The 22,494-nt window shown below is 42.4% G+C and overlaps 1 protein-coding gene across 1 annotated transcript in view; it reads right to left on the reverse strand.

The window, feature by feature from the left end:
* Positions 1-2,064: 2,064 nt before the first annotated feature.
* Positions 2,065-22,494, reverse strand: part of PEX14 (peroxisomal biogenesis factor 14) — a 72,993-nt gene continuing 52,563 nt past the window's right edge. Inside the window, exons 4-9 of the mRNA XM_031613338.2 lie at positions 19,402-19,524; positions 12,956-13,041; positions 10,509-10,611; positions 9,156-9,253; positions 5,781-5,872; positions 2,065-3,889 (exon numbers count right to left, since the gene is read on the reverse strand). Of these exons, the coding sequence (XP_031469198.1) occupies positions 3,424-3,889; positions 5,781-5,872; positions 9,156-9,253; positions 10,509-10,611; positions 12,956-13,041; positions 19,402-19,524 (968 nt within the window). The 3' untranslated portion in view covers positions 2,065-3,423. The remainder of the gene's footprint in view (positions 3,890-5,780; positions 5,873-9,155; positions 9,254-10,508; positions 10,612-12,955; positions 13,042-19,401; positions 19,525-22,494) is intronic.

A 22,494-nucleotide genomic window follows, 5' to 3' on the forward strand; every position in this document is an offset into this window, starting at 1 on the left:
GGGTTGGACAAAGAGGATCAGGAGCCGTGTCTCATTTAATCCTTTCCCACTTTGTCACGTTTTTTGAGCTCCCCACGTTCTCTTGTAGCTATTGAAAGTGGAGTTTTTATATCCTCAAATTACTGGAAAGTGCCAGCCTGACATTATCCCCCCTAGGGGAGAGCATAGGCTCAAAGGGTTTCACTGCTGTGTGCTCAAATGACACTGTTCAGAGGAAGCTAGTTCTCTTCACTTACTCTCTTCTCAGTACCAAAAACCTACAGAAACCATGCAGTAAACCCACTGCACCCACCTGCCTGTGTTGTTACGTTTCGTTCTGTGCCAAAACCAAGGCTGGTTACACTAAAATACAATCCTTGGGTAAGCCAGAGGGTGGGTGACTGCTTGTGCTGCCTTGTGCTGTGTGCAGAAAAAAGGCTGACTACCTGGTCATCTTTCAGCTAACGTGATGGCACTCTCAGTGTCTACTGTCCAGTGTGCTAAACATTTCACACAGCAGCTCATATAAGAAGCTTGTTTTTAGCAATAATCATCATCATCATCACAAGTTAGCAGTCAGTGCGGTTCATTAAGACCAAAATACTTGCCCTAAAACTCCTGCTGTGCTGCTAAGAGACAAGAAAGGAGAGACTGAGGAGTGACACTCACGACTCCCAAAAATACCAGCTGCTAAGAAGGTCTGGCTTCTTCCAAATTCTATGCTGGAGGGTTAGAATCAACAAAGTACATAGGACCCCATCAGGAGGCTCAGAGATGGAGTTTTTTCAGCTGTGGACTATGAGGTAATTTGCTGGGACTTGTATCAGGTTGGGGAAAGGAAAAAACATGACCTATCCAGCTGGTAAAGGCTGTAAGAAACAAAAGCTAAGAGAGTGAAAAGGGCAGGAATTGAGGAAATCTACCTTTTACTCTGCAGAAATGTAATGGTAAATGGATTGAACATGGGTAACATGAAGGAAAAGGGGGAAAAAATGAACCCTCAGAGATGGTTGTATTGTAAACCTCGTAAGTCACTTTGCAAGGCACATACCTCAGCAACATATTTTCCACATTTCACCAACTGCTGTTGTCCAGGCACTTTCTATTTTCAAAACCTTCTATGTATATAAAATGTACACAGGCAGGACAATACTTTTTCATTACATCCTCGTGTTCAGTCGTGTTTTCTTTTCACAAGGATTCTTGGCTTGGAGAAATGAAAAGTGCCATCTCTCAATACAAATCTGTCCTTTTAAACACTTTCAAATTTGCCCTGTTTTAGCTAAATGTGACGTTCTTTGTGAACGTTAAACAGCGGAGACACACACACACACACACACACACACACTCACTCCTGGGGAAGATATTCGTCCATTTAAGGAATGAGAAATCATCACATCCAGCAGCAGGTCTAAATACAGTAATATGAAGGTTCCTTTCGCTCCCCCTGAGCAGGAAAATGTCACTGTGTACCAGACACCCAAATACTCAGGAATCAAGTAAATCCCTCTTTTTTAGGAGGGAGCCAAATACTTCTGTTGAACAAAGATGGGACTGCAGTAGCTGCAAGTGCTGGACGCCACCTCTTTGAATGGCTTCTGTACTGACATGGCAGGGCTCAGAGCAGTCACGGGACATGGCACTGCATTCTCTGCTGGCAGATAAGGCTGAGGGCCATGGAATATCTCAGACACTGCCTTCAGCACCTCCTGCTGCTGGGGTGGAATGGAGTGCGGCGTTGCATTCTGCACCCTGCAGAGCCTCCTGCTGGGAGGAAGGGGACCAGAGGAGCTGCATTTTACTCACCGATGATCCACCATCTCACCCTCTGCAACAATGGAGGCAGCCTAGAATTACGGTGCTGTCACAGCTATCTGCACTGTACTGTATATTGCATATCCACCATTCTCTGCACTGCCTCCTGCTGACATAACCTAGGACTGGAGCAGCTAGAAAATAAACCAACCATCAAGAAAACATTTTATAAGGACTGAATTTCCATAACGCGCCCACTTTCCTCCCTTTGCCACCCTGTATATTTCTCCCCCAAAAAAGAGCCACAGTAATCCAATAACAGCCTGGTGTTAAATAGTGGTAACTCATATTTATTACAATTATATACAATCATATTTTATATCTGAAATCTATACATGATCACACGGACGAGCACGCTTGCTTAGTGAGGACAGTGAGACTCAGTTGTTACAAGAATTGCTCCGCTAAGAGGCTCTGATGCAGTGAGTAATATAATTGGACACCACCATTTTAACAGCTGAGAACACAATGCTGCAAATGAGAGGTTTCAAAATTCACCGTTTTGATTTGTATATAGCCCCAAAAAGGCAAAAAAAAAAATAATGGCTGGACTGGGCAAGAGGGCCTGCGGTGTACCTCAGAGCTGGAATTGTTCTCTCTTGTAAAGAACTGCCTTGCTGAAGCAGGTGCCTGTCACTGGGTAGGTGCAGGTCTCAGCTGATCATTTAATATGGGTTTTCTCCTCACTTAGGGAGAAAAACAAGCTCAGAACCATTGCAAAAATTCAAAATTAACCACTTATTTCAGCATCTGATATCATCTCATTCAGGACAGCTATAAAAGATGTCAAAAACTGATGCTAGCTCCTTGTCTTTGGAGGAAGAAGGGGAGTAATTGCCATGAGTGGGGTCATCTTTTAAGATGTCCTTTTACAGGGGAGCAATCAGTAACAAAGCCACCTGTTCTCATGCATTTTACTGTGGCCATGAAACCTGGACTCGGTCCCTAGCAAGAGGCCACTTCAATGAATGGAAGAGCACGTGGGGTGGAAACAGTGTTCTTTGGACCCCACCAGAAATTTAGCGTTTTTAAACACTAGGTAGTTTCAGGAATTTGAGGCTTGGCATAAGGCTTGGAAGAAGGTGGCTGAGACTGAGATCTGGTGAGGAATTAAAATGTTTTTTTTTTTGGCAATAGAATACCAATTAGTTTGAGAAATAAAATTGAGGGGTATTTTGGGAAACAGCGAGGACTGTTTTGGGGATTATGTTGGGATTAAAGGCTTGTGAAATCAAAGACGTCGGGGCAGACAGGTTTCTGAAACGGGATAGAAGGACTCTGGGATGTAGCAAAGAGGCCGACTACTTCAGGAGATGCTGGATGTTTTTTAAGGGGACTTATTCTGTTGCTGTGGTGCATGGTAAGGCGATTGGTCTTCCAGCCTAGGCAGTGACCCCAGCTCATGGGGGGAAGGTGGGCCTGGGAGGGGAGAAGAAGCCACTGCAACGCTGCACAGCCATGTGGTGAAACGGCCCACCTTGTTCACCAGGCAATCACGACCCTGCTCAAGGTCAATCATGGAAGAATCACTGGAAGGGATGGTGGCACTCCACAAAATGGGAGAGGCACCAGGGACAGTGCAGGAGGCTAGGGAAGATGTACAGCAGCATCAGCAGAAGCCAGAGTGCCTTAGTCAATCTCATTCTCATTGCTGGCCCCCTCAGGTCTTCGTAGCTTTTCCACTTGCTCATTAATTTGCCCATCCCCTCCTCTCCGGTCCTCAGTCTGGACACCCATACATTCCTCCTCATCCACGTGGCTCACGTCATCATCCTCATCGTCCTCTTCTTCCTCTTCATTCCTTTTGTTTTCCCTTTTCTCCTCCTCACCCTGCACCTCCATCCGCACTTGGCTCTTGACATCAATCACTGCCTTGTTGCCTTCCTCGGTGCTCAGCAGATGGCAGCTGACCTTCGAACCCTCAGGACTGTGGTTCTCCTTGACCGGTGAGGAGGTGGTAGACTCATTGCTGACAGGTGAGATGTCACTGCTGCTGTTGTGATTGGCGACAACAGGGTTGGAGGGTGAGCTTGGCTTCACTGGGATCTGCCATGATGGGATCTTAGGAGCTGAAGGGGAGGGAGGAAACTGCCTCCTTAGGGGAGAGAAGGGAGGGAAGAAAAGGAGAGAAAGGGGCTTTTATTAAAAACAGAGGGGTTGTCATTAGAGAGAATAGTATTTGTACTGGGAAGCCATGTAAAACAGGACTGAAACTTCAATGAACAAGAACAAGGCCACTTCATTTCTTCAGCCAGAATCTCAAAGTGCTTTACAAGCAACCGGTAATTGAGTCTGAACTGATCTTGTTTGGCCAATTTCACAGAGTAAGTTAGCAGACAGGAATGCTGCCTCTGGAAAGACATGGGTGTCCCTTATAAAACAATCACTAATTAATTGGAAAGGAAAATTCCCACTGGAGTAAGAAGTCAGAGAAATCTGCTCCTTGTGCCTCCGCCAAGAAGTTTCACCACCTGGCTCTTGCTTCCACTGTGATACACAGCTATTGCACACTGGCTTATTACAGTCCAGACTCTATCTCCTAGTCCCAGCACGCACTTTACATGTTTGGGCCAGATCCTGGCTGCTGCAAACTGCCTTAGTTTCTCCAATTTGAATGGAGACATACTGACTTGCTCCAGCTGAGAATATGGCTGTGTTGTCCTCGGTGAGTTCTCTCCAGGTGGACTTTAAGGATTTGACAGTGCCAAGCTAAAGCCCATCTCTAAAAGGAGAATGTAAATTCCAAAAAGGACAAATTTAAGTCCAGTAAGGAGTGCTAGTGCCCTCAGAAAGTGATCCATCATGAAGAGTAAAGCAGAAAAGCATGTCTGGTTTGGTATTCCCCATGCATCCCTGCTTTTGTATGCACAAAGTGGGAGTATGAAAAGGTATCAGATTCATGTCTGGGATGCTGTGTGGAGGGGATTCTCATGCCTCTCAGGTGAACTGGCTGTGCCATGGGTAAAAGCAGAGCAGACCAAAGCTGGCTACACTCTTAAAGTGAGTGCTTGTGCACAGCAGAGTCCATTTTCATACACTTAACTAAGAACAGTAGTTGCTCTCAGCTCCCTCTTCTCAGTGCCACCACTGGCCATGGAAGAACTCTGCTCATCTAGCCTCCATCTCCTGAGAGCACAATAAGCAAACATCTGCATTCAACCAGTATCATAAATGCAATCAACAAATTCATTCTGGAGTCTTTCTGGGCTCCAGTGTTGCTGCTGCCTCCTCACTGCAGAATCATTTGCCTTTTTTTTTGGGAAACTGAATAACTAAAACAATTTTTATCCCTAAAGCTGCATAAAAGAGTGATTTTTCCCTAATGACAACTCTCACCCTTGTGAGACTTTGTACCAAGGATGCTTTGAGAAGAATTATTTGTATGAAAAAGGAAGTTAGGGAGTCATATCAAAGGATATGACAAACTGACAAAGCTGATAAACACTGAGATCTGATCCCTCCTCTTATAATTTATCCCATAGGTTGGGATTTGTATTATTATCATTTCAAACATCCATTGTATAATAAGTCTGTGCCTGAGCGAGCCAGTGGAGAAGAACAGGTTCTGCTGAAGTGTCATTTGACCTGGTTATCCCTAACTATGAACAGATCAAATGAACTGGATCCACCAGTGATTCTCTCTACACGAGAACAGAGGTGGCCAGCTCAGGTGCAGTCAACCCCTCAAACCAGGTGGGAGGCATCCTCCCTGTTGGGAATGGCAGAGAATTTCTCTATCAAAAACAAAAAGGAAAAATCTTAGTAATTACTAATTATCCAGAGCACTCTGTGATTTAAGGCAGATTTGAAAAGCATTTTGAGACCTGCAAATAGAAAGTGATAGTGGAGTGGTATTATTAAAATAGCAATAACAGGATATAGAGTTAGTTCCTGCTGGAAATGCTTTTCCTCTCTATGATTGAGAGAATCCCAGAAAGCAACCCTTCCCCACACAACCATCTTCTATCAATATATTCCATCCGTACCGGTTCAGGAGGAGTCCTTTTAATGAGTAGATCTCAGATTTCAATTCATTAATATTCTGTGACTCCAGAATCCAGTTGGTGGAAGTTGTGGCCTATAACATGGAAAAAAAGATGCAAAGATCAAAGCATGAACCCAGATATAGCTCAAAAATGTCACCTTTTTTCTATCTCATCTTCCCTCTCCTCCCATTTGGGAATCTCAAGCGCTGAGGATAAACTCTATCCTTTAAAATCTCAGATCAGAGCAAAATAGCTTCCACAATGAAGAAGGACCTTAAAGGATCCCCACAACGATCAGAAATAATAACTGTTTTAATGCGCTCCAACAATTCAAATATTTGCTTTTAGTTTTGGGGACTAATTAATCTTGTTTCTAACAACCATTGCTGAAGCATCTCAAGGGGACCTTTTTTTTTTTTTTTCTGTAGAAGGCAGCCAGCACTACTGAGAATTCAGATGAAGCAAGCTCTGTACAGCATGCTTTTCACCAATATGTCAGACGAAGAAGAAAACAGAAAGATGTAAACCAAATTATTTGACACTGATCTGTGGAATGATTTCTACAACACTAGAATCCAGAAAGGCAGTGGGAGTTGCACCGAATCAGGCTCTTTCTCTTTTCTGTTACTACACTTAGCTGAGATTCAAATATTGCATATTATCAACTGGTTTAAAACCACACCCTCATTTCTCCTAAATCATGAAATAAAGAGACAATTATCTGCATTCTGTGGTGCTTAGAGGTGGACTGATAAACTACGCCTGAAAGCTCCAAAAACTTTCTGCACTAGATTTGAACAAATAGAGCTACACTTGAGTTACCAGATTGTATCTCCAGGAAGCAGCTGGACTAGGCACTGTCTCTCGGATATTTCAAAGCAATGAATGCAGTTTGGTGGGGAAAGATGATAAGTAACTCGTGGAAGCTGCTGTCAGCACTGCATCTGAATTGCTATGGGATATCAGGCAGAAATTAGAGTAAGGTAACAACAGAAGAGAACATGCTGCAGATAATACTTTTGGCATTTTTTTAAACCCTTTTGGGAACTTGAAAAATGGGAACATCATTCTGAAAGAGAGATCACCATACGACTACCCCCATCCAAACACTGTACCAACTCCTGCAGTGATGGGCTGAGCATGGGACCAGAGAATGCTCACTTCTAATGCTTCCCACAGTAATTGCTGCTAAAAGCCAATAGGAACGAATGCATTTATGAGAGTTTCTCCAGAGGTAATCCTAGTAAATTCTCCAATGAAGGAAGCCAGGACTGGAATAACAAAACCTCCTTCTTGCCAGCTCCTATGAGCTCCAGCCAGGACTGCTTGTTTCTCCTTCTTTCTACCCCAGACTCACTACAACCAGAGTTCCCCCAGTGCTGGGCAGCCCTGAACACCTCCACAGCCAGCACCCTGCACAGGACTTCTGGGCTGCAAACCCAGGGAGCAGCTCAGCCTGTAGTAGCTGTGATATACACAGATGCGTTCCCTTGAGATTCACACTCCCAGCCCTCAGACAGCAAGAATCCAGGAGCCACTGTTCTGGCTCTCCAAGACCTTGAAAGCTACAGCAGCACGTTAACAAGGGAGTGATTTCCACTCACTGGCCTGCAAAGGACTCAAATTTCCAAAACACATATGGTGCCAGATGCCTAGGATTTAGAAATAAAATCTGACATCTGGGGCTTTTTAGCCAGTCTCTTTAAAAACAGTTGTAGAAAACTCAAGCCTTGAATTTTTATGTACGTTTTTTAATTACTTTAAGTCCCTCTTTTTAATTTTTTACAGCATGCCAGTAGGAGTTTGAAAAGCAGATATAAAAACTTACATTACAGCTGAGAAAACACAGCTTTTATTCTTTGGTTTGTGGGGTTGCCCAAGTTTGTCTTTGTACACATGAGGTTTAGATATCATAACAATGTGTGCTACCATTTCAGTGTGGGGAGTGGAGGGGGGGCAGGAAAAACTTCTTTAAGACTTTCTAAACCACCAAGACTCTTATGCCCTTTTCCCTTCTTAAAGCTCAACATGTGGCCTTAATCTTAACACTTACGACCTGAAAACAGTTTTCCAATTTCCGGACTGGCTCCAGGCCACTGACAGGCCACAGTTCCCAAGGAAAATTGAAGTAGAGTGTTGTGACCATAAACTGACTTTCATGGTTGGGTTTACAGCTGTGCCACTGAGGGATTCCTACTGTACAGTGTGCACACCACATAGTCAGCTGTGGCCCACCAGTTACACACCATCAAAGGGTTTGTATGAGATTAAAGAATAGGTACAGGGAGAAGTCAAGCACTCATGCTACAGAGAGAAGATTACAAGGCATTGTGTAAGGGATTTAATAGAGAAAGAATAGTCTCTCTCTGTACTAAGAATACTGAAAGATTACTGGAACCTGAATAATCCCAAATTTATGAGTGAAAGGAAGGTGCCATCTCTGCCTGATTTAAATCCATCCCAACTCACATCTAACCAGCACCTAATGGCTGACAGAATGCTTAGGCCAATAGCTGCAAATTAGTTCAGAGACAAACAGTATTGTCTCATTGCCAGAAAGAAACTATTTTTGTTAAAATTGGTTACCTAAAAACACAGGTAAGAATACAAACCAGCTAGAACCAGTGGCTTTATTGCCAAAATAAACTGCCCATTTATTTCCATGAGAACTACAACAGATGTAAGGAATACTAACACTATTTGATAGGGCAAACTATCAGCTACAAAACACTACTTTTCAACACAGACACCACCATTAGCTATGCATTGCTGCCACCAATGAACACAAGCCTGCATGCCACGCTCTTAAAAATCTGCACTAGTAGAAGTGACCACTCTTGCTACTGCTGAACTGCACCATCCACCAACTCACTGTGTTCATGTCCACCATTTGATCTACATAAACTCATGTTCAGCAAATGTTAATAAATGTCAATGGATGCTTTTTTTTTTTTTTACATGGAGGAATTCAGCTATGCACCTTTGCTTCGTACACACTTCCATGTCAGAAGCCATTCTGTCAGACTCCCTCTCTGCTGCCATCTGTCACACAGCAGTTAAATGTAACAGAATACTGGTGGGAAGGTTTAATCTCTACTGCCATCCCACCAACATCCACCTCTGACATCATGGGCCAACATAATAAAACAGGAGGCATTACTTTTGGAACAGCCCTCATATTTCATTGGGTAGCCAGTTAGAATCCAGTGCTTTAAACAGACAGCCTATGTTGATGTTAGATGCAAAGAAACTGGTGGGGGACACTACAGATGAAGGCTGGATTATGACCCTAATGAGGTGCTTTTCATGAGGACACAACAGAAGCCACGCATCTTCTAGGTAATGTTCTAAAAGTGAGGAACTGGAGGTGGATACCTTAGAAGCAGCCAGTTCTTGGGTGAGCTCCTGGATTTTCTGTTGTTGCTGGATTAGCATTTCTTGGACAGCTGCTAAAGTTGTCTGTAACTGAGTCACTGCAAGGGAAAAAGCAGGAGAGTGTTAAACTGAGATACATACACACACGTCCTTCCTGCTGTCTAACTACAAGATGCCTCTATTCCTACTATATCTAATTTATCTATGCCCGCCTGCTCACTTTAATCCATATGATTTATCTGCACTATGGGTAATCTACCTGCACTGCATCTAACCTCCAGTATTTCTAGTTTATCTTTCCATTGTATAGATGTCTATAGCCCACAGTATATCCATCCAAAACCTCTCCCTTCTAATTATATTGGTTTATGATTTGTACATCTCCCTGAACTTACACAATGTTTGTATCATTTATCTATCTCTGGCCTCACACAAGCAAACTCTGGGGCTAGCTCCAGCCTGGAAAGAGGCTGGTCTCAGGACTGACCTCAGGGTATCAAGAGAAATGAAAGATGCTTATCTTCACACCCGCCACTAAAAAGTGTAATTAGCATCCTCCTGCTTTCAGCCCACCAGCTTTTTCACCACGATACCTGTAGCAAACACTACTGAAAATCACACTTCTTTTCCATCCCATCAACTGCATATTCTTTGTCTGTTTTTCCTTTTAATTCTAGAGAACACCCAGTATTTCCCTCCTACACCACAGCAAATACTGATGAACAACTGCTAGACTCCAACTCCAGTTGCAGGAGAACTTTTTCTACTTTGGCACTTTATCCAAAGCTTCCAGGCAGTAAACAAGCTGATAAAATAAAATAAAATTAAAAACTCTATTGGTATGACAGGTAACAGCTAATCCAGACCATCATTAGGGCATCAGGTAATGAACAGGCACCCTATAGAGTCAATAACAGAGAAGGTGGCCAGGGTCAGGGAGGCACAGTAATTACAGACAATCCTGACCCAGTGCTGGATTTTCAGATGGAAAGTGGGGGGAAAACACCAAAAAAAAAAAGCCCAGAAAACATCAGAGAAGCAGAAATTAAAAATGAACTTTACAGCCCTCCGAAAGGCTGTCATTTTATTCCCCTTATTAATATTCTGAGGTTGGGAGCCTTTCCGTAAAAACATAATTAATTGAGGCCGCGCCGACAGTAAACAAGCAATTTCAAATTAAACCGAAATGACGGCGGCTTCATTTGCAAATGTGAACAGATTCTCAGAGCAGATAAATGAAGTCACCACATAAAGTGGAGATGTAGGGAAAGAAGAGGGTGGGGGTCTTGGCAGAATGGAGGATACAGGGAGAAAGGCTTTGAGGGGTGAATTGATGGAGTCATTAATCTTTACCTGTCTGTGTCACGCTGCCACTCATCTCAGCAATGTTTGACTCAATCCTCTGAAGTTGTTTCCTATCTTCTTTGCCTCCCATGATGAGAGGGAGTAGGTATTTCTGCACGGAGCACATATATTTTTTTAGGAAACAGGGATATGCAAAACAAATTTCTAATCTTTCTGAAACGACCTCAAAGCCCACTGTCCAAACCTCAGTCTTTATCACAGAGCCAGGGATCATTTATCCACACACCTGGCTGAAAGAAGAAATTCCTTCTAATGTAGGCATTAAGAGAAATTGCAGAAAAAAAGATATGAGTTTTGTGGTTATATTCTGGGGGTGCAGCTCATAACTCTGTTTAATGTCTCCTGGGACAACTACATCTAGAGAAAAAACGTTGACATATAGGATACAATTTCAGATGTTATGCTTGCAAACATAAGGGTGTTAACAGTGTTTGAGCTGTATCAACAAGGCAAAGAATGCAGAAGTTGGACGAAGAAGGGAAAGGACCTGGAAAGGACAGAGGAAGCACAAGAGAGGGAACAAAAGTTGTTATAACATGTTAGGGACCCTGGCATGGGAGGGTTAGAGTAGTGGAGGGGATAGCAGAGATCTGGAGAAACAGAGATGTGAAGAAAAAGGAGATGGAGCAAAGTTAGGAACAGTAAGAGAGAACTAAGGAATCTGACTAAAGGGAGTGAGAAGCTAGCTACCATAGGAAGGGAGGCAGATCACACAGCCACACAGCCTACATCATTCTGCCCTTGCAGAGGATGGTTTTTGCCTAACAAGTCACAACTCTCCCCTAACAACCACAGATCCTTCTGCCAGCACTACTCATAGGAATTGAATATGCACTCTAAGATGAGCACAGCCAAGTACAACAAACAGCAGGTGAAAAGGAATAAGAGAAGAATGCTCTAGGATGTGGATACAACCCTACTGGCATCTATCAATTCTTCTTCACCCTGGCTTTTGATGCATGCACACACACTGTAGGGGCATGCATTCAGAACCCTTTCTGAGACAGAGCTCATTATCCAAACTGACACGTGTGGGACAGCACTCTTTTACACTGGTTTAAGATTTCACTGTTGCTGTACACAGCTCTTGCCCTCACAACAGATATGTGTGCACATATGTTTGCACTCAGACATTCTGAAAACTAAATAGCTTTTGATGACTTTCATAAGCAGTTCTCTTTTAGTTCTTACAGAACACACATGGACAACTTTGCCTTATCCTACCATCCTATCTTTCATGTAGAAATCACTATTTGCAAACTCCCTCAAAATGCCATGAAGGGCAGAGGGAATTTATCAACTGTCTCCAAAGATTTCTTACTCCTATAAAACAATATGCGTCTCTGTTGGATGCACAGTATGTCTTAAGAAGTTTGGATAGACAGCAAAGCAAAATCTGTAAACAAAGAAAACAGCAATAGGATGTATTAATAGCATTAGTGACATTATGCCAACAATTGTATGTAAATCATCAATATGTGTTAGATATGTGTCACTTAGTAACAGCAATGTTAAGGTCTGCAAGGCCCAGCAGCTGTTGTCCGAACATCTTTCTGGACACTGATCAGCCACACCACTCTTCACCAGAAAGAAAAGATCAGTAAGGCTGGCATCACTTCTTTAACATAAAAAACAAAGGGATACCACAGCTCACAAAAAGCCATCCTCTTAAGTCGTGTTACTTTGCTTGCACAGATAAAACATGTTGCTCCTTCTCTTACTTTAAGATCCAGAAAATTAATGAGAAGATGGGATAAGAAATTCAGTTAAAAAAAAAAACAAGGCCAACTCTTGATTTATACTAAAAAAGGCCGTAGCATTATCTAATGTCACTTACCACAATGCTGAAAAGTAAATCCAGAGTGAACAAGCATGTTAAATGAGAGAAACACTGCACAAGAAGTAAGGAGAGGCTCCTGCCTCTGTGGTACACAAGAGAACACACACTTGCTCTGTGCTGGTTCAAGCTCTCTGGAATGTAACTATGGGATGTATGGCAGAGCTGGAAGTTAGCACCTTCTTTCAACCTTCCAACCAGTCAAAGAAGATTTTGTTAATGCAGGGTGCAGGATCAGCAGTGCACAAACCATTAGGCTGTGGATATGACAGTAATATCTGCTGGCCCATGCTGAGAAAATCCCTTCACTGACCTGTGCTCAGTTTCAATAAGTTTTTATTTATATATGTGATGAAAATGACCTTGCTTCTAGCAGTTAAGAGATCCACTGCTGAAAATTATTTGTCTGCTTGCCATTTTTTGACTGCACATTTTCATGTGAAGTGCCTACATTTCTCAGATATAGCAGTGGCAGTGGCAGTAAGAGCTGAGGTGCTCCACCAGCTTAGAACCAACCTGAGCATTAGGACACAAGCAGCATAACATCATTCTCTCAGAGTACAGAGTAAGCTGTTGGGAGAAGTGAGAGAAATATTACCTTGTAAAGTTGGTGGAAGCCAAATGCAATTCCTGCCATTATGATAGCCAAAGCCCCATAATCTCGCCATCTGGAGCCAGGTGGGTCTAAAAGTGAAAATCAAGAAATAATCATGGGAAGAAGTGCAGGTCACAACATTTTCAACTGTTCTCCCAGTATGCCCATTTTATCAGTAAAAGAGCACTGAACAATGCTAGTTCTGTTTCTTAGCAGGCACAGACTTAATGGATGGGGCATTAGGATGCTGGTAGCCTTCAGGTACAGAATGTAGGCTCCCATCCCTACAACACTGAAACATCTGTCCAGACCTCTTCATTGACAGTGGCCTTGCTCAAGGTGTCAAAGGGAGGCAAATCACAACAGCTGTTTCTCCCTATTCTTTCCTTGCAAAAGACACTCTGAACCTTACTGCATGTACCCCAGACAACTGTGGTGTCACTGCTAGCTAAGGTTAAGTCATTACTTGAATACCACTTCCTCTCAGTATTGCAATTTTTACAAATTGAGGACAAAGCCAAAGCCTCAGAAGGGTGCAGAAAAAAGGAAGAAGGAAGTGTTAAGTAGAAGAAGAAAAAACTGCTGGAGCAATAAATGGGTCTATAAACACCATATCAGCAGTTACAGACCCTTTCAATAAGGAAGGATGTAGTGTCTTTCAAGCCTGTTATTGTGAATAGGGACCAAAGCACATACAAATAGCAAAGACAAAACATACAATTAAATATCTAAAGAGAGACAGGTAAAGGGGAAGAGAAAAACTTGAGACACGTAACATACAACTCTGCACACGAGCATAAAGACTCAGCAGAACAAAGCAGACATGGCACACACTGCTCCTCCAAGCAGAATCAGAAGACACCTATAGTTTTCCACCAGCTTCATCTTTTCACCTCCCTCACAGTTCCCTTAATGAATCTTGCACTGCCCCCGGTTTTCTTTAATAAAGAGGATGCCGAGTGATCTTTCCTGAAGTTCAGTGGCAGGATGTGGGCAGAACTGATGAGGAGGAGGCTGGTGTGCAGTCTCTAACCAGACAGATCCAACTCTATATGTGACCTGCAATGTCTAGGGAACGCAGTCTGTTCTCTGAAGTTTCAGTTTGTGCTGAGCTGGCTGACATGGCTGGAAGCTCGTCTCCTTTCTGCTTTGTTCACCTATTGCCATTTTTCTTGTTGCAGAGATCTTCTTCAGGAATTTCACTGCAATGATTATTCCCAATCCCAGCCCTCAGGTCCTCCAGACAGGCACTGACCCAACCACTGGTACCTCCACCTTCTCCTACATTTAGGATACAGTTTCTCAGATTATCCGCTGGCCAGAAATCTGAACAACTTAAAGCAGCTCTGCCAGAACCCCTGAATAATAACACCAGCAGTATTTGGGGCTGATTTGGCTGCTGTATTGGAACTTAGGCACACGATCAAATTATCATAACTTTTTAACATAATGAATTAACACACATCAGCTAAGCTGCAGTAACTGGCTGCGTACATGTCAGGATTTAAAATGATCTTTGGCTAGTCTTGCTGCAAACGCCAGCCCTCCACCCCAGTTCCCCATCCTCACTCTGCTCCCATGGCTGTTTCTGGTTCCTGAGCTCTGAATTCCCCCCAATGTCCAATTTCTGCCTTGAACTCCTGACTGAAAGCATCTTTCCATGACAGTGCTGAGCTACCAACTGCACATGGTTAATGAAGTTCAGAGGTCAGTGTGTCCAGCTGCAGCCTGTCCTGGGCTGTCCCCAGCAGCAGTGACTTCAGGGCAGGATGGGCACACCTGTAGCACCCACCCCTCTGCCCTTTCACCTCCCTCATCTCTCGCTCTGTTCTTGCAATGCTGGAGCTAAGAACATTTTATTGCCCCCTGGTTTTCATTATTAATGAAAAGGGACCAGACTGATCTTTCCTAAAGTTCAGAGAGTCTATAAAGACAAGAAGCTGAAATGCCATTTTACTCGTTTTAGAGATGTGTGAAATAATTCTGTCTTGTGGCAAAAAAAAAAAAAAAAAAAAAAAGTGAGGGGGGTGGAGAGGAAAACTCAGTGTGTGAGGGACACAGTAAAGACTGTGCATTGACCACATCAATATTACGATGCTATGAAGAATGTCACAGCTCTGCCTGGAATCCACATTCCATCTTCTTTCTGTCTGCAGTGGAGGGAGGGCTCCAAGTGGCTCAGCTCACATTGACTTCAAATTTCCCACTTGTAAAGCTGGGAAAAAAATTCAGAGAAAGCGAAGAAGCACAGCCCAGTGAGCCTGTGGGCAATGAAACCCTTCCTGAATAGGCACAGGAGCCGGGAAGGCACTGAACCTTTCTGCCTCAGAAATCCTGGGAAGGACACCGATGTTTTCTCCAGCTGTAAGTCTGTTTCATTTGTAACAGCAACTGTAAATTGCACTTCCTGAGCAAACACTATTTTGAAGATCCCCACTCGCCTCAGAATTAGTTTTCTTGACATCAATTAATTAGGTTTCGTGCATCCAAGTAAGGTCAGCCCCTCACTAACAACCACATATAAAACTGAAGCCAGAAAAGGTGATTTTCAGAGAGCAAACAGTGAACCCATGGAGAGGAGATGGGGAAAGAGCGACAGGAGTCTGGATTCCAGTCACCATTTTTAATTGTAGGAAAAAGCAGCCTGTGTTTTACAGCCTCCTTCCTAATGAAGACACACAGGGGCAGGAGGAGATCCAAAAGGCAAGAGAACCCATCGCAGCTTATTTTAAAGGCTGTGTAAAATCTCTACAGAACAGCATACATGGAGACCATAAACACCATGGGGAAGAGCACAGGCAATACCAGCAAGCAGCACACAGCTCTGCACACCTCGCTCAGGAACTCCCTTGAGTTTGTGTGTAATTAGAAAGGTTAGAAAGGTAAAAAAAATATATAAACCCAATTAATCATTTAAATATTTAAAGTCAGATTTTTGTCCTCACTGCTGGATTAGTATATTTCATAACGCCAACAGCAGACAACCCTGTTTTTTTTGGTTTTTTTTTTTTTTACTGGAGGTTCATTTTAGAGCATGTTTAAACTAGTCAGATTGAGTGATGCTTCCAGCAACTAATCGCATGTCAAATAAAAGATATTTTATGTAATAAATTACCGCTACAAGTAATTCAAATGTCATTTATCAGTTTTATTATCAGTCAGGCAAAGTCTTGTTTCTCTACATTAATCAAATTCAAGCTTTTTTTAAGCTTTTTTTTTTTTTTTTTTTTTTTTAAAAGCAGTTTTGACACCTCTTGGCAAAAGTACAACCCAGAGGGAAGGAGTTACTCCTCCAGAACAGGGAGGGGAATCTCTACTATAGAGATCATATTAGGCTAAAATACAGCATCAAGAAACTTTCAAAGCATCACTCTTCTCTCTTTCCCCCTGAAGTTACTTAAACCAAGCCCAGGAGTTCAGCATATAAGAACTACACTACTGTAAATGTGTACAAACACACTTCTTGAACTCTTAAAGAAAAAGAAAGCGCTGACATGAGTTATTTCCAATGAAAGACTTGAACATTGAGTAATATGTAGACCAGCAGTAGAATTTGAGCAAAAGGAAGTATTTATGTGGTATACATTATTTCCTGTAACTTCAAAAACAAGAATAGCCTGAGTTGACTACAGCAGGAGAAGATCAAGCAAATAAAATAAAAAAATGCGCTCAGGATTTATTGCTCTGACTCACAAGAGTGGACATCTTACACTGGAGCTGCTGGCAAGATCACCAACTCAGCCGTTTGCTTGGCATGAACTCCTGAGATGGTTCTGAAGCCACCCTGAGCTTCTGCACTTCTTAACCACTGCTCTAACAGTCCTTAAACATGAACACCTTGGTGGAAGGGGAACAAAGAGAAATCAGGTTTCTCAAGTCACTAGTTAGTGCTTTGCAGCACAGTACCTCGACAATTTCTCTTCTTTTTGCTCTGTAATTTCCTCTCTCTGGTGTCAGGATTTGGTCTAGAGGTGTCAAGATTGCACAGAAAAAAATTAAAAATCAAACACAAAGTGTTTCTCAGTCTCTGAGACCTAACCTCCAGCACATCAGCTGCTGCTTCACAAGAAACTCAGATGTCTTCTATAGAAGAAGCACATGTAACCAATAATCTTGTCACCACTTTCAGTATTAAGACGTTCCCACCCACAAATCAACCTTTGGCTTTAGCAGTCTACCTATTTCATTAGTCCTTTAGCTATTGACATTTGTTGACATCGCTGAATGTTTATGTAGACCAAATGGTGCAGGTGAGCACAGTGAGGTGGTGGCTGGTGCATTTCAGCAGTGCTGACACTGACAGCGGTCGCTTCTGCTGGTGCAGATTTTTATGAGTGCAGCATGCAGGTTTCTGTTCATTGCTGGTGAAAATACACAGCTCGTGTATTTTTATGGTCGTGTCCATGCTGAAAAATACTGCTTTGTAGCTGAGAATCTGCTCTATCAAATAGTATATTGTGCCTTTTCTAGGTGTTGTAGTTCCCAATGAAAGCAAGGGGAGGCATTACTTTCGGAGCAACCTACAGATTCAGCTATTTCTTCTTTTTATACGTCCATTTAAAGATTAAACAGAAGGTCTACAAAGGATGGCTGGAGAGGAGAGGAACAGTACCCAATCAACCTACTGCCACTGCTTCCCAGATGTTGTGGGCTGCTAAACAAGCCTGGCTCACAGGCAGAAGCTTTTGGTTCAGATTACTTAAAAAGCATTAATCAGATCACAAAGCTAGAGCATAAGTTTACAATCAAAACTCCTAAAAAAAGCTTGGCTTTGGTGGTATTTTTGTTCACCTTCAGTTTCTAAGCATTACAGAATAATATTTTCTGAGCTCTCTTTGGAGCAGCTCCTGGGAACTGTTTGATTTTTAAATATTAGTTAAGATTCTTAACCTACTAACAAGAAATAGGGAGCTGGTACTCTGAGGAAAACCAAAATAGTAAAAGAGGGAAAAATTGATAAAGCTGTAAGGGTGAACAACAGTGCTTTCCAGCTTGAACTGCACACTTCTTTCCTGCTGTCCTTGTATTAGCAGAACACTACAAAGTAAGAGAAGATCAACTCATGCATTGTTTAGTTCTGATGGGAGACAGCTGAGCAACCAAGTGATGGCACTAACAGGGATCTGATGTTGATTCTACCAGCAATTTCAGGTATTATTAGCTCAGCAGGCAGAATGCAGTCCTGGAGCTCAGCAGCACACCCCAGTACAACTGGGAGAAATAGTCCAGCTCTGAACTGGACCCCATCACAAATGTTTTTCTTCCCAGATTGTAGCAAACCAAAGTATTTCAAAACTCAGAGAACGAGTCCAGTATTATCTCTAACAGTAGCAGAACTGTGTCATAAACTAATAAACACAGCCCTAAGCAGACTGTTACGCTGGTCAGTATCTGAACTAGAACTGCTTAGGAACAATATCAGAATCCAATTCCTAATACTCAGCAGGTAAGCAAAGTGCTTTGCAAACTGCCAGCCACACATGTGAGCTGAACAGCTTCTTTTGATGGATTTTTAATGGTGTGTACTTTGGTTTTTATTGTTTGGAGCTTAGATACTTTTTTGCGAGGTTTATTTTAAAATGCAAATGTATATGTAAATTTTAAGCCTACAGAGATTATGTTGGGACTTTAAAAATTCTCTGGGAGTACATTTTGTACACAAAATCATACAATCCTATTCACTCTGTCTACGCAGCATTTCTGCTGTCACCTCTTTCATTAAGACTGAAGATAGAAATCTTGATAAAAATAAGCATCACTCCTAAATGGTCATCATTATTTGTAACTTCAGAGCACTCTTAAAACTCAGTCACACTGGCAGTCCAATGTGCCAGACCTTAAATTCACACATGGGAAGTCACAGACTAAGTCCAGAAGTCCAGAAGACATTATATTCTGGTCTACTATTCCTGCTGAAAATAAACTGCTTTCGAGTAACTATTCAAGGCATTAACTGTTCAGCTGCTTGGCTAGTTAAGAAAATAAGTTCTCAAGCACCGATGAAATAATGATGCACTTTTATATCACCTTCCATCCAAGAATCTATCAGCTCTATCATATACTAGTAATCTATATGTTAGGAAATCCTACTGATGAAGGGAAGCATGACCCTTACTTAGTTTTAGAAGGCAAATCTTTGTCCCACACTAGATAAATGCTTTTTCAAGTCCTTAGAGCAAGTCAGAAGCTAATTTCTATTTACTATAACCCTTCATGACAAGAGGTATCATAGGCTGGTTTGTGTTGGATTTTATTTTTGTAGATCACGATCATTTGTATCACATTTTCCTTGAGTAATATGGTTTTTTAGCTCCATCTCGCAACAGACATCAATAGCCATGGAGAGCACTCAAAGTAACATTCAGTATCTGATTCTGACAAAAATTACAGCGTTAATTGAACTGAAACCTAGGATCTGGCCCAGAAATGCTTTTCAAGGGGTTACTCACTATATACCACAGGGTGAGCAGGCTGAGCTGGCACCAGCTGTGAAGAAGGACCTGGGGACTGCGGCTCATCCGTGCTGGTGCCCGACTGCTGAAAAGCCAGGTCAATTTCTTCATCTGTCAGGCCTGGGGGAGCAGAGGAAATGAGATCATTTTTAGCACCTTTACCCACTTGATGCACACATAATTAAATTCCAAAGCAAGGCAGAACCTTTTCAAGCTGCAAAGAATTTTGTCACCAACTTGAGCAGTACTGCCTCCCCAATTTTGGATTCACTGGAATCTCTCCCTCTTTCTCTGCTGCAATTTAACCTTAAGCGACAGAATATTAGCCTCAACGCTGCTTCCAAATGTGGCTCATTCAATTTCCTTAATTTATCCTTGAGTTTATTGCTGCTTTTGAAGTAGCTTTCTATTGCAATTCTCCATTCTTCCTCCGAAAAAAAGATACCATCAACTGCAAATGTGGCTCATTTTAATCTGTAATGGTGTAAAAAAAAAAAAGAGGGGAAAAAACTAACAATAATGCATGAAAACAGACAGGGAAACAAAAAACTAATTATTGGGTTAGACGACTAATTAGTCTAGATCGTTTCCGAAGACGGGAATAATTTGCTTTATTTTATGACAAATGCAGAAATAAAAAGAAAAAATCAGGACTGACTGTGATTAGTATGAATGGGACACAGAATGCAAGGAGGAAATAAAACTATAACAAAACAGATCAAAACAAGGCCAAGCCCAAACTTTCAGCTCAGCATCGCCCCAGCCTACTGCTGCCTGATTAGACTGCCCTAGGGCAGCCTGGATTTTATTTCACCAGAGCTGCAGTCACACTGCACACATGGAACACGTTGGTGCAGTCACTCCTGCCATCAGGAAACGCCAGGATGACCATCTGTAATTGGCCACAACATGTGGAAAGGATTTGGCCAACAAGGGGGAAAAGAAAAGCAGCTACGTGATTCACGATGACCAGCATCTGTGAAGAAAGAAGCACAGCTGGATTATTTTTCCTAACAGGAGAAAACATCCTCTAGAAAAAGAACTCAGAGCTCAGATGGCAACCGTGATGTGGGGCAGGACAGCTGGGTGTTATTTGTATGTTATTTTCCTGCACAGAAGCAGATAGAATGCCAGCAGTCCTGATATAAGAAACATCTGAAGCGACTCAAGGCTTTCTACTGCACATGCAGCGTGCATGAAAAAAACATCCAGAGGTTGGAAGTGCAGCTACAGATTCAAGGGAAGAGATTGAGAAAAGAAGGGGCAGACTACTTGATTCTCACATGGGTGTTGCACGGATTAAGTGTGAATATGACAGCAGTGGGAGGAAATGGGTGAATTCTTTCTTTTCATCATCTCCACTCGAGGTCCATGAAGAGAGAAGTTGGGTGGGTTACATCCACTGGAGTACTCCCAGTGTCAGAAACAGCACCAGGAACCTGAAGTTCCTATTCCCTGGTCCTGCAGTCTGACCAAATCTCCCCCCCCCTTTTTCTTTATTTGATGCACGCCTCAAATAGTAAGGAACCAAAACCACACACAGCAGAAGGGAACAAGACTCGCAGTGAGAGTAATAAAAGGCACATGGACACATCAGCTCAGCCTACTGTTCTGGTCACAAAGCAGTGTCTAATCCATGTTAAAAAGATAAGTTCTAATAGGAAAGAAACTGTTTTAACCAGTTCCTAATTATTCAATATAGGAGAAAGCATAAACAGATGCCAGTGCTGCAGATCTCTAGCAGCTATGGAATCTCATCAAGATGGAGACAGACACACAAGATAATATAAGCTGCTGGCTGCAAATGTAGCTCCTAGCTACTAGAGTGGGGGTAGTTTTGTTCTACTTCCATGCAAGGATAACAAATCTGAAAATATTTAACACTTAGGAGCATTTGGGAGTTCAGAGGATCCTTTCCTCGTTCTGCAAGGGAGCAGGAAACAACGCTCACTGCTTCCCAAGCATGCTGCCCCTTTGATTCTCATCTTGCTTGAGAAAAGACCTAAAGGCTTCCGCAGATAAAATGCCCTCCTAGTATTACAGTGAGTTTGTCAGCTAGTGACACTCAAGTATCTCTGCTTCCATTAAAACCCTGCCACATGGTGAAGAAAAAGCCAATGCGAATAACAGAATGAAGGGAAACCTTTTGAGTTCAGTGCAGTGCAGATTAAAATTGTCATTACCTCCCTGGACTATTCTGCCCTCTGAAGCTCTCGTTTGTGGTACTAGAGGTATCACACAAAAGAAATCACAACTACCTCCCTTCCTCATTACCGGAGAAGACCAGGAGTGCTGTCACCTTGGAACACCTCCTTTTTATTCACCTGAACAAGACGTTTCCAGGGTGCTGCCATCAAGGCCTCCAAGCATCAAGGGAGTGATGTCTCAGAGCTGATCCCTTAAGCACACATGTGGAGTGAATCTGCACTGCATGCAGGCTGCTGTGCATTCAGAAGTACACTTGTCTTCATGGCTGTCACCTCTCGCACACATGAACAAAAATGTTAGAGAGATTCTAAGGCTGTCTTTGGGCATTTAGAACTCCCTTTGGACTGATTTTTTTTCAGATTCACCACCTACACCCATGTATGCATACAGTACGAGTGAGTTTTCTGTGCCCCAAATTATTCAACCTCCACGTATTAATTGCATAGAAAAGTGTGAGTTTCTAAATCAGCTCAAAATGTCACCCGCTCCAAAATCTCACCAAGCTGAATTTTATCACAGTTCTTCTATCACTGGATTAAATAACCCTGATCCATGCAATGTTTGAATCTAGCAAGAAGTTGGTAACTCCAAAATAACATCACTTCCCCTGGATGCCAAAGCTGTGCCACAAAAACCAGAGCTTTGTGTTTAATGTAACCCACTCTGAAATCAGTACATCAAGGAAATAACCCCACTTTAACAGAAGAATTGCTCTGCATCCATTTTCTCAACGCTTCGGAAAACAAACGTTTCGGTCGTCCTAAAGTTTCAGCAAGATCAAGACCATGCAGAATGCAAAAGGTTAAAAGGAACAATAAAGGAAACTGCCAATTGTAAGTGAATTATATTTGGCTTTGAAAGCTGAGCCACAGCTATATTATA

The sequence above is a fragment of the Phasianus colchicus genome, chromosome 22, assembly GCF_987193195.1.
Source record: "Phasianus colchicus chromosome 22, bPhaCol1.hap1.1, whole genome shotgun sequence".
Classification (NCBI taxonomy): domain Eukaryota; kingdom Metazoa; phylum Chordata; class Aves; order Galliformes; family Phasianidae; genus Phasianus; species Phasianus colchicus.